Source organism: Mesoplodon bidens, assembly GCF_964165515.1.
Source record: "Mesoplodon bidens genome assembly, contig: HAP1_SCAFFOLD_146, whole genome shotgun sequence".
Classification (NCBI taxonomy): Eukaryota; Metazoa; Chordata; class Mammalia; order Artiodactyla; family Ziphiidae; genus Mesoplodon; species Mesoplodon bidens.
This window is the reverse complement of record NW_027672719.1, coordinates 179,592-192,052: the sequence shown is the minus strand read 5'-3', so window position 1 is coordinate 192,052 and position 12,461 is coordinate 179,592. Positions and strand designations below refer to the sequence as shown.

Below are 12,461 nucleotides of genomic sequence, written 5' to 3'. Positions count from 1 at the left end.
TATTCCATCTATGTACATACCACATCTTCTATATCCATTTATCCATGTATGGACACTTTGGTTGTTTCCATCTCTCGGCAATTGTGAATAATGCTGCAATGAACGTGCGAGTGCAGATATCTCTTTGAAATAGTGATTTCATTTTCTTTGGATATATATATACCCAAAGCAGGATTGCTAATGTATGGTAGTTTTCTTTTTAATTTTTTGAGGAGACTCCATATTGTTTACCATAGCGGCTGTACCAATTTACATTCCCACCAACAGTGCACAAGGGTTTCCTTTTCTGCATCCTTGTCAACATTTGTTACCTCTTAGTCTCTTTGAGGTGATATCTCGTTGTAGTTTTGATTTGCATTTCCCTGGTGATTAGTGATGTAGAGCATCTTTTCATGAACCTGTTGGCGATCTGGATGTCTTCATTGGAAAATTTTTTATTCAGTTCTTCTGCCCAAGTTTTAATTGAATTGTTTGAAAATCTATATCTATCTATATCTATATATAGATATAGATATAGATATAGCCATTGTATGAGTTCCTTATATATTTTGGATATTAACACCTTATCACGTACATGATTTGCAAATATTTTCTCCCATTCTGTAGCTTGCCCTTTCATTTTGTTGATTGTTTATTTTTCTGTGTAGAAGCTTTTTAGGTTGATGTTATATAACAAGTTGTATAACAAGTTGTATATAACAAGTTATATAACAAGTTGTATTTCTCTTGGTGATTTTAAGATTCCCTTGTTATCTTTAACGTTGACATTTTAATTTTAATATTTCTTGGTATGGATCTCTTTAGGTTGATCTGCTTTGGAGCTCTCTGGGCTTCCTGTATCTGGATGTCTATTTCTTTCCCCAGGTTAGGAAAAGTTTTCAGATATTATTTCTACAAATGTTTTCTGCCCCCTTTTCTCTTCTCCTTCTGGAGTTTCCTATAAGGTGAATTTTATTCCATTTGATGTGCCATAAATCCCTTAAGCTATATTCATTATTTTCATTCTTTTTTCTTCCTTATTCTCTGATTGGATGAGTTCCTCTGACCTGTCTTTGAGTTCACCTATTCTTTCTTGTGCTTCATCTACTGTATTTCTAAGTTCAGTTATTGCATTCTCCAGTTCCGTGACTTCTATTTGGAACTTTCTTATATCTTCTATTTCTTCGTTGAAGTTCTCACTGTTTTCATCCATTTTCCTTCTGAGTTCAGTGAGCATTTTTATGACCATAACTTTGAACTCTTTATCAAGTAAATTACTTATGTTCATTTCATTAAGATTTTTCCTGAGGTTTTATTTTGTTCTTTTTTTGGAGTATAGTCCTCCCTTTCTTCATTTTGCTTGACTCTCTGTGTTGGTTTCTATGCATTAAGTGAAATAGCCACATCTCCCAGTCTTGAAGAGCTGTGTGACAGATGAACCTTGTCATTTAACCCCGTCTACTCTTGGTTGCCTCTCAAACCTTTGTGATTGTCTAAGCAGTTTATTTTTAATAGACCTGGCACACCATCCCAGCAGTTGAGGGTGTGCCAAGACAAATGAGCAACCCAAAGTGGAGGATCTCAGGCAGCACCGAGATTCAGGTTGATAGGAAGCCAGAAAACTTGGTAACAGCTTTTAAAGAATGCAAATGTATTTAGTCTTGTGAGATTGCAAGTGGAAGCCCTGCTGCGCCCCAGAAGCAAGCAATCTGAAGGTGTTCCCTGGGGAGCAGTCACAAGAAAACAGTGCTTCAGATAAGTGTACAAGCTCCATTCTGGGAGATACCAGTGGACTGTAGTAAGGCAGAGTGAGGGTGGAGAGATGGCACCCCCAGCCTACCTTCCCCGAGAGCACATCCATAGCATCTAGATGTGTGCTGAACCTGAAGCCTGCTCTTAAGTCTTGTCCCTACTAGCAAATAGGCCTTTTTCATATAAAGGCTGGGGCTGTGTCTCAGTCTGATGTGTAGTGGTACATCCTGGGGGTGGTATCCTGCCAAGAACTGTCTCTCCAATTGTTACAGTCCCATGGGACCCAGAAAAGAAATCCCTCCTGGCCTCCAGAGCCAGGTGATCAAGGAGCATCCCCTGAGTGGAGGCCACAAAAATGGGATCTCCTGTCTTGGAGATTCTGGCTCTCTGGAGCACATCAGAAGGAAAGTGTGAAGATGATGCTTACTGGCTGAGTGAGGCGGTGGGAAGAGTGCAAAGATGACACCATTTGAATAAAGGGAAAGAGGGAAAAGAAAAAAAGAAAAGAAGAAAAAAATATATATATATATAGCAAGACAGAGGAAGAGCAGGGAAGAAGGAGCCAGCTGGCTGGAGCACAAAGCTGTCACCTGCAGGAAAGGAAAAAGGGGAAAAAAGATGGCACCTTTCAGTTTTATCAAGGCAGAGAGAGAGCAGGAAGATGGCACCCGCCAGCCTCTGTCCCTGGGGAGTATTCCAGCAGGCCCCTGTTCCTCAGATTAATGCTTTAAAATTGGGAAGTGAGTCTCTTTCACAGAAAGTCAGAGTGCTTTTCAAAGGGCTGCTTCTACACTTGGCCCTGGGACAGGTGAGTCTGTGCACAGGCCCTTTAAGAGCTGTTCCTCAGTTCACCACAGCCCTGTGGGTCTCATGGGATGTGCCTTGTTGGTCTTCAAAGTCAGATGTTTTGAGGGTCTATCTCTCAGGTGCCAGCCTTAAAATTTGGAGTGCCCAATGTGGGGTCCATACCCTTCACCTCTCAGGAAGAAGCTCCAGGTTTTGAGTTCCTTCCTAATTGTGTGTCTCCACACCAAGGATGGGGTTTATGGCAAAATTGTGTCTCAGCCTTTCCTACCTGTTTTGATGTGGTTTCCCTCTGGTTTTCCTGATGTGAAGGGGTTGCTCCACCATCTTTTAGTTTTCTTCAGAGGAAATTTTTCCATATGTAGCTGTAGCTTTGGTGTGTTTGTGGGAGGAGGTGGGTTCGGGATCTTCCTATGTTGCCATCTTGAACTGGAACCTATTTAATATGTTTTAAATTTTGGTTTTCAGTCGTTCAGTTTGTTACTAGTATATGGAAATCTGATCAATGTTGTGTATTAATGTTTATGTATTGATTTTATATTCTGAGATCCTGCTAAAGCAAGCTATTATAATTTATTATGAGTCTACTTATACCTTCCTTGGAATTTTCTATGTAGACAGTTATGTCATCTGTAAAGAATGACAGTTATATTTCTTCTTTTCTAATATGTATGCCTCTTTTTTCCTTTTCTTGCTGTACTACACTAACTAGAATCTAAAGTACTAAGTTGAAAACTAAGATAAGAGTGGACCTTCTAACCTTGTTTTGAACTCAGGGAAAAGCATTCATTCTTTCACCATTTCATGTGATGTTAGAAGTAGGTTTTCTGTAGAGGCTCTTTATTAGGTTGAGGTAGTGCCCTTCTATTCCTAGTTTCCTGAGCACTTTTAATATGAAGGGGCGTTGAATCTCGTTCAGTGCCTGTTCTGTGTTAACTGGTGTAACAGTACGTGTTTCCTCTTTAGACTCAATCTGGTAGATTACACTGGTGAGTGTTTACCATTGAACAAGGCTTGCATCCCTGGAATAAACTCCACTTGGTCATAGTCTGTTATTCACGTGGATGCTGATGGTAGGTATTCTTGTGGATTCCTTCTAGTAGGGTAAATTCTGGTTCCCCCAAAACGTCCGTGTTTAACCCCTCCTATGACAATATGTGAACGTTACCTTGTATGGAAAAATGGACTTTGCAGCTGTGACTAAGTAAAAAATCTTGAGATGAAGAGATTATCCTAAATTTTCTGGGTGGGCTATATATAAACACAAAGAGCTGTATAGGAGGGACACAGGAAGAGTCAGAGTTGGAGAGACCATGTGATGAGGGAAGCAGAGATTAAAGTGATGCACTTTGAAGATGGAAGAAGGGACTAATTCCAAGGAATGCAGGCAGCCTCTAGAAGACAGAAAGGGAAAGGAAACAGATTCTCCTGTAGGGCTTCAAAAGGAACAAGCCCTGAGACACCTTGCCTAATATCAGACTACTAAGCTGCAAAAACTTTCTTTCACAAAGGGTCAAGGAGGGCTGGGAGCACATATGTGCTGCCCACCTGGACAGAGGGGGACCTGTGAGGCTGACCTACAGATTCTGTGGAGGTGGAGAGACATGAGCCCCTTTCTTCTCCAAGCTCTTTGCAGGGTCCAGCAGAGAGTCATGCCACCTGTGGAAGCCTGCGGCCCCAGTTTTGCATGCTGGTGGTGTAGGGGTCATGTTCAGGGAATCTCTGTTGTCCTAACACCTGCCTGGGTCCTGGGGAAGGAATCAGAAGTCGGAAGCAGGAGAAGAGCCTTTGGCCAGCAGGGAAGGGGGGGTGAGGCCCAGGGCAGGTCCATAAAAGATCAGAGCATCTCAGTGCTTTAGGAGGAAGGGGCTTCAGAGGTGGGCCAGCACAGGCTGTGACAGAGGCTAAGTGGACTGGGAGGGGAGCCACTTCTGGGAGACAGCGGGGGTCTACCCCCTGCCCCTCATTGTTTGCTCATCTCACTCTAATGAGGGGGTCATTTCCCCTGCTCTGATGATTCGAAGCCTCTGCCGACACCCACAGGACGGTGACTGAGGCCTCCACACTCCTCAGCATGGATCCCAGCTCCCACTCAGATCTGGGGCCACAGACACCTCTCCCACCCCCTGCCGCCCCTGTGAGCAAGCTGTTCTTGTGAAACGTGGTCATAGTTTGTTAGGAGGACCTGTTTCCTATGGGGATACAAACCAGTGTTGATACCAGTACACACACACGTCCAGCCATGGGTGCAAAGGGAAGGGACAGTAGCTCTGGGGTGTCTCTGCAGACCCGGAGGCCCCGGACGCCAGTCCCCACGGCCACAGCCACATGGGTCCTCCTCCCTCAGTTGAACGAGATGCTGCTGCACAGAGATCCCACAAGTTCCACAAAGGGGCCCGACTGTCCTTTCCCTTATACACACCTTTAACGGGGGCCCCATGAATCTCCCCACACCCATTCCCCTTGTTGCATCCTCATTGGGATGAAGAGGTAGCTGCCTCCACCACTCTCCACATTGCAATAATCCCAGTGGGACTAGAGGATGCTCCCGCTACGATGAGGCAGACAGTCCTGTCCCCATGGCCAAGACTTTTCGTCTCTGGTCAGGCCACCCACACAGGAAACCCTGGATGAGCGGAGGGTCATCCCAGCGCCATCGTCTGGCCACATGAGGAAAGCAGAGAGAAGCTCCATAATGACAAGGGCTGTCTCCAGGCTCCATCCTAGAAACTGGTGAGTGTCCAGAGGGCTGAAAGGCACAAGAGCAGCTCTGCCTCCCCAGAAGGTTCAGGGATGCAGAAGACGGTACAGATGCCCCAGAAGGGCCCTAGCCAAGCAGGCGTTAGAGAAGGGGCTGATGAGGGGGTCCCTGGGGAAAGTGAGAGCTGTGCGTTCCCAGGGGCAGCCTGAGGAGTCCTTGTCTATGTGGAGGAAAGGTGTGGCCACCTGTAGACCCAGAGCTCCTGTGACCTCCCTCATCCTTCCTTCCTCTCAGGATCGCTCTCTGTGGAGCAGCTCAACACCAACAAGATGACAGTGGCCTGAGAGCATTTCCCATGAAAACGATCTTTGTTCACAATTTACATACATCACTCCAAAGGTCCTCCTCCCACACCCACCTCCCCCACCTCCCTAACCCCCCCACAATCCCGCTCCCCCTCCCCACCCTGGTGGTCCTGCCCCCCTCCCTTCCCCCCACATCATCCAGGATCAGCACTGGGAGGAGGAGGAGCCCCTAGGCTCCCCAGGGGGCTGCCCTGGGGCCTCGCCCTGGAGGGCCGGCCCAGCTGTTCCCTACTGGCTGCAGTGCTTCTTCCTCCTCTTCCCACGCTTCTTTGTGTCAAACGGGTCACGCTTTCTCTTTCTCAGCTGTGAGGGGCGAGCCAGCCCCAGAGCCAAGGCTGGCCTCCCAGAGACGCCGAGGCCAGCCCCGGGGATGGGCAGCTTCTCAGCAGCGGCTGGGCGTCCACACAGAGCCCGCTTCCTCGACTTGGGAGCGGCTGGTGGAGCTGGGCTGAGGCCTCTTCTCTGAGAGGAGGGGGACTGGGGAGCACTCTGGGCCCCCCAACCTCCAGAGGAAGCCAGGGCTGAGACATGTGCAGGACTGAGGGACATCCCGAAAGGCACCCAGTATATGCTGAGAGTCTACGATGAAGACGCTTTGGAGCACCTCCTCGTTCTCACTGGACCCATCCCTGGGCACTCGGGCCTCCTGAAGAGGAGAGGCCTTTCTGAGAACAGACGCATCCCTGGATCTCAGTAGAGGGCCAGTGCGCCTTTGACCCTGGGGAGGGGAGAGCCGTACGGGCCGGAATATAGAGAACTCCTGACGTCCTCCAGAGGGAACAAAGACTTTGGGCCTGCACAGGGCAGTGTCTGTTTGCATGAGCCTATGAAGAGCCTGAGAATCAATCTCTGGTGGGCAGGCTTCATCACTGACCCCTAGATGGGGGTCTTGGTCGTGCCTCTGGGCACCTTGGCCGGCGTCGGACTCAGAAGGACTTGAGGCCATTCCGGGTGCACTGTGACTCGGGGCTGCCCGCACACTGTCGTCCTCTTTCAAGGCCAGGAGTCGTTTCTGCACCAGCTGGTAGGAGGGAGGAGGACAGTGACGGCTCCACACACACGTGTGAGAGGAGGAGCACTGGGCAGTGGGACAATGGCCCTGGTGGGGAGGAGGGGACGGGCGACCCCAGGACTCGAATCCAAATACAGACACTGTGGCAGTCCTGCCATCCTCCTGCAACTGATTCCGAGCTTTGTGACCTTCCCTCCCCTCCCGGCTCCCCATCCTCTCCTTCCTTTCACCCTGCACTGCACCCACCCCAGAACGGGCCCTTCCCCATGCCAGGTGTCCCAGGCAGGGGAGGGATGGACAGCGCTATGTGGCCCTCCTGTTCTGGGGCCCTACCTCTCCCCTGTTCACTGGGGTCCCTCTGTGCCCTGGTCTTCCTGAGTGTCCCTTGTGTCCCCTGTTCTACCGGGGATCCCTCCCTCCTCTGGCTCCCCTGGGTCATCTGGGTTCCCCTGTCCCCTGGATCACCTGGGGTCCCCCTCCCGTGGGGTCCCCTGGCTCCCTGAGTGTCCCTCTCCCTCCCCTGTCTCACTTCTTCGGGGGTGAGCCCTTCCTCCTGCTCCAGCTCCTTCTCTAGGGCCAAGAGATCCACCTGTGGGTCTGGGGAAAGCAAATCTGCCAGGAATCCAGGGTGAATGACTGCCTCCACCTAGAACAGAAAGAAGAGGCTGTGAGCATCCTCGGCCAGGAGTGGCCTGTGAGACAAGAAGGCCAGGAGGGAAAGTGAAAAGCAGAGACCCACCCCACTCTCCTCCACAAGGCGGGGATGGTCAGCGCGCACACGCACACACACACACACACGCAAACATGCACATACACAGTCACACACAAAAGAGCACATACACAGAGGCACAAACACAGACACAAAGGCATACACACAGATAGACACAAACATGTACACACAAACATCTGCGTAAACCTCCCCTAACACCAGGCTCAGGAACAAGGAGCTGAGCTTAAGTCCCAACGGCCTGAGCAGAACCCAGATCTTGGGTGCTGAGAGTTCCATGCCCTGGCATCTTGCAGACCCCAGTCTCCAGGCCTAGCCTACTTTGGTGACAAAGTCCTCCTGGGAACACAGCTTGTCGATATAGCTTAAGAGATCCGGGTCCGAGTAGGTGCCGTCCTCTTCCTGCTGCAGCTCATTTCCGTCCTCTCCCCATTCTGCATCTGAGTCGCCTGTGGCTGAGTGGACGGGCCCCACCAGCGCCTCCATGATGTCCATATACTCCCTCACAGCCTCAGGTGGAATGTCCTCGGGTGCCTTGGGCTCCGGGGGTCGCTGGGACCCGTGTGGCTTCGGGCGGGAGGGCTGGGCCCTGGGGCCGGACATCCTGGGAGCACAGGCTGCGGCAGAGCAGGAGGAAGGGAAGGAAGGTGAGGGGCTCCCGGTCCACCTCCTGACCACCGAGCGCACGCTGGTGAGGGCACTGTTGGGGGACATTGATGTGGGTGTCGGGGGGTCAGGACCACCTGGAGCTTCATGCACAGTTGGAGGGGGGAGGTAAGGGGGCATCTAAGAGAGTCACATATAAGGAAGTGGGGAACCTCCAATTTTCCAGGGGTGTCCCCATCAAGCCCACTTCTTAGGCAGACTTTGTGTGCAGTCCTTTGACAGGGAGGCGTGAGAGAAGTTACAAGATTGACCAAGTCAATACCCCGTAGTAACAAAGGGCATCTGAGACCCCACCCCCCACCCCCCCGCCTCGGTGGCTGTTTTGCTTGAAAGACCAATGCCCCTGTCTTGAAGGAAAATGATCCACATGGGAAGAGTGGCCAACCCTGGGCCCCTGTTACCTGTGCGTTCAACTCCAGTGGGAACCTGGGTGGCTGGCTGAAGGCCCACTTTCGGGGCTGGGGGCCCCCGAGGATCCAGCTTCGGTGGGGCTGGAGGAGGCAGGCCCTGCGCGCACTGCATCCACCGCAACTGCTGGATCTGCATCTCCTCCTCTGCCTCAAATTGCATGAACCTGGGGTGTGACGGAGGCACAGGCCATCCTGAGAAAATGGCCTGGGTTCTGGAGCCCAACAAAGGCAGCCAAGAATGAGGGATTGGGAGAGGATGTGCCTTGGGGCTGTCAAGGCCCTGTGAGGTGCTGTCCACAGCAGAGAGCTGCTCCTGGTACTGATACAAGATCTGGGACCCTTCCTGCCTCACCAGCACTGGAGAGCATTCAACAGCATAGAGCCAGGTCGCTGCATTGAACCAGGTCAACGGGACACGTGGCTGACCCAGGGGGCACCCTCCCCATGCCCCCCATCCAGAGCCACATGAAGGGCTGACAGCCAGAGGCTGGAACAGGCATGTGCTCCCCACAGGGGTCCTTGCCCAAATCCAGGACCCTGGGTTGGGACTGAGAGTTCTGGAACGTAGACCTGGAGACAGGGCTCAGGAGAGGCTGGACGATGTGGATGCTGAGCTTAGAGGACAGGCCTTCCTTTCCTCTGAGAGGTGCTTGTTTGTTTGGTTTTGTTTCTTAAACCAAGGGGATTACCGTGGAGCAAACACTGGAAGGGCCAGAGACCCTTGGGCTGATGACAGCTGGCTTCCCCAGCCTCTTGAGGGATGCCAGGGTACCCACTCAGGCCACTTTTCGTGAGGAGAGGGGGTCCCAAATCTATGTCAGTGGCCGCCAGCCAGCCACCACTAAGGAAGCAGCAGGCTGGCGGGTGGAGCTCTTTCCCCAGCCCAGCCCATATGGCCGGAGTTGGACCCCTACTGGACTCACAGCTTCACCCTGCCCCGTCCTGAGACCTTCATGTGAGGGCAAGGGTAGGTCAAACTCAGGGGAGGGCAGAGCTCGTGGTGGAGGAAGGACAGAAGACCCAAACTCTCAAGGTGAGGGAGGGGTTTCTGGAGGACTGTAGGGCCTCTGGGCTGCGGGCCCCCCGTTCCGAGCGACAGCCCTTCTCCTTTGTCCTCTCTGATGAGCCCTGCCACGGCCAGACCCTGCCCTCACCCACTCGCCTCACCCTCCACGCAGCCCCTGGGCCCAGGACGCTGACTCACTTTTGCGCCATCTCGTAGTAGATCATCCGGTCAGAGTTGCTAATGTGCTGCCATTCCTGCACGGCCCTGCACAGTCCCTCCTCCAGTGTCATGGTGGGCTTCAGGCGGGCCAGGGATCGAAGCGCTGGGCTGTAAGCACTCGGGGTCAGTCTCTGTGCCCAGCCCAGCCCCCACCTGCCTGACCCCACCCACCAATGTGGACCACACATCACTCAACACAGCATGACTGAGCAACAGGAGAGTGAGAGGCAGGTGTCTGGGAGAGCAGAGACAAGCCTTCCCGGCTACGGCTGTCACCGCCTCACACTCACTCGAGGATGACCATCCACTCCCAGGCTAGAGCTGGGACACTGTGCCTTGGGGAGCTCTTTTCCTCTTCAAGGCTGCCTTTTCATAATAAAAATCACCATCATCAGTGAGGCGTGGCATGTGCCAGGCAATCTGCTCACACTTCATAGATTAGCCCAAGGAGTCTTCTGCACGGTCCTCTGAAGGTGAAGTGTGATTGTCCCCTTTTTACGAGGGACCGCAGGTTTAGGATGGAAATGCCTGCCAGGCTCACAACTCTAGTGGGAGAGAGCCCATGCCCTTAGGAGAGCTCTACCATCACCCTGTTCCTAGTGGAATTCTCCACATCAACAAAGTCGAGGCGTGCATGAAGCGCTCTCCTGGGCCCCGCGCTCCTCCCCCTTCTCCGAAGTGACCTCCCCCGGCCACGTACACTCAAGTGCTGTATGAAAGGAGACGTCAGCACAGGAGAGTGTGGCATCCACTCCTTGGCTCCTCAACTTACACCACGACCCTCTCTGACTGCAAGTCTTCAGGCCGTATTACCAGGAGAATCATGGAAGAGCAAGCTGGCTAGACTCACAGGGGGGTGGGGTCAGTTGAGATAAGGCACATTTCAGTCATGATGTCGTGGACTAGCAGGCTCGCCCGTATGACTGACAGTGTGCCTTCTCCTGGCGTGGACATCGCCCTCACACCTCGCTTCCAGTATCCCTAGAAACCTAACCTGCGAGTCCATCCCCAGTTCCTCTATCTAAGAGCTCCGATAAGCTCATGACCCCCTGAGCGTTCACTCACATGAGAAAGCAGGAAAGAGCTTCTGCATCAGGACTCTGGGGAAGGTGTCTCCGGGCCAGTGGCTTGAGGCGCTGCCACCGTCGGAAGTTACTGTACACGCTCTGGTGGTTAGAGCAGTCCTCCTGCGAGGCATAGGGCTGGTTGGTGTCCAGGCTGCCCTCCCTGGAAGTGCCACGTGGCCATGGCCCAGAGTTCACTGGGCGAATGTTAGGGGCCATCTGGGCAGCTGGTGGTGGAGCTTGAGGAGGAAAGCCTGGGGTCCAGCCTCCCTTGCCAGCCTGAGTAACTCCAACAGCTGGAGCAGTCACAGTGGTCTCCATCGCAGGGGTTGCTAAGAATATGGGTGCAGGACATGCAGCACTCCCGCTGAGGGCCCCTGGAGCGCTCCAGTTGAGGGGGCCCTGAGGAACGATAAAGGTCTGAGCTGGGGGGGCCTGCACTGGCCTCCCTTGTGACCTGACTTGTACAGTGAAGTTGCAAGCCCCAGGGGCACTGGGGCCACAGCCACCATTAGCCACCAAAGGCATCCTGGGGAAAGCTGGCAGCCGCAGGCTGCTGCCAGGAGGGAATGCGGGGGTGATGAGAGGTGGCAGGTGCTGCTCCCAGGGTGGCCAGTGCTGGGCGCCAGGAATGGGTGGAGGAAAGGACACTGCCATGAAAGTAGACAAGGAGGCACCGGGGTTCATGGTGACATCCGTTCCCAGCACTGCAGATGCTGTTGAGGCAAAGGAAAGGAGTGAATGGAGGAGGAGAATGGGCAAGTGGGACTGAGGCTTTCTGCGGCATCAGAGTGTAAATCTCCACAGATGAGAGACTCTTGGACAAGGGAAACTGCAGCGTGCAAATGTCTTCAAGTGATTTTCATGCCCTGACCTCCAGTTGAGAATTATTCCACTGGTGACCCCACGCCCATCCACCAAGCTCCCTGACCCCTGCCTGCCGAGAAGAAATTGCCTCAGCAAGCACTCACTTGGAGAGCCTCCCTAAGGCACACCCTGGCACCTAAGCCTCACAGGCTGTCTCCCAAGACCTGGAGCTGTGTGGACATCTGCTCTGTGAGAAATGCCCCTCAGCCGGCGTACTAGCAGGTGGGGCCTTCTGCAAGGTAAGTTCTAGGCCCCCAAAGGCCCTTTGTGGACAGGCACTGTGTAAAATATTAGGGCCCCACCTCCTCCTCAGTCCTCCTTTTCCTGATGCTCAGTATAAATCCCCTCTTTCTTTCCTAGCCTCACAAAACAAAACAAAATGCTGGAAAATATCTCTAATGGAATCCTGATACAAACCCATGACACTGGCCCAGAAAGCACCTGCATCTCCGAACAACCCACAGCAGATACGTAACATGGGCCAGGTCCTGCCACCCCTTCCCCAGTGCCCAGAGTCACTGTCATCAGTCAGGAGTTCTGTTCCTAGGGGCTTGGGGTGGTCTGAGAAGTAGGCGCGTGTCCCTTAGATTCTGTCATTTCACAGCCAGTGATGGCTGCAGAGGATTAAACAAGGGCCAGGGAATTGTCATGTTACATTGGTCGTGGGAGTATAGACTGCCTGTGGTCCTTCCCCTTCCAGCTCCCAATAACGGAGAGACAATCTGAGATGCAGGCATAAGCCAGATGCCATGGCGATCAAGTTGTCTGAAACACATCCCTGTTCAGGAGAACAAGGTACACACCACGGTGCACCTAACTCACCAGAACAGATGTCATAGGACGTTTAATAGTAACACAGAAGATCATCTTCCTGATCCTGGGCTACACT

The 12,461-nt window shown here is 52.6% G+C and overlaps 1 protein-coding gene across 1 annotated transcript; it reads right to left on the bottom strand.

The window, feature by feature from the left end:
- Window positions 1–5,702: 5,702 nt before the first annotated feature.
- On the bottom strand, window positions 5,703–11,374 carry LOC308609758 (NUT family member 2G-like). The gene is made up of 7 exons (XM_081259057.1): window positions 10,707–11,374; window positions 9,621–9,749; window positions 8,391–8,580; window positions 7,662–7,931; window positions 7,143–7,259; window positions 6,257–6,622; window positions 5,703–6,150 (listed from the first exon to the last, which is right to left on the bottom strand). Exons 1-7 carry the CDS (start codon window positions 11,360–11,362, stop codon window positions 5,830–5,832), a joined length of 2,049 nt encoding a protein of 682 aa, XP_081115183.1. The 5' UTR covers window positions 11,363–11,374; the 3' UTR covers window positions 5,703–5,829.
- Between the last annotated feature and the right edge of the window lie 1,087 nt (window positions 11,375–12,461).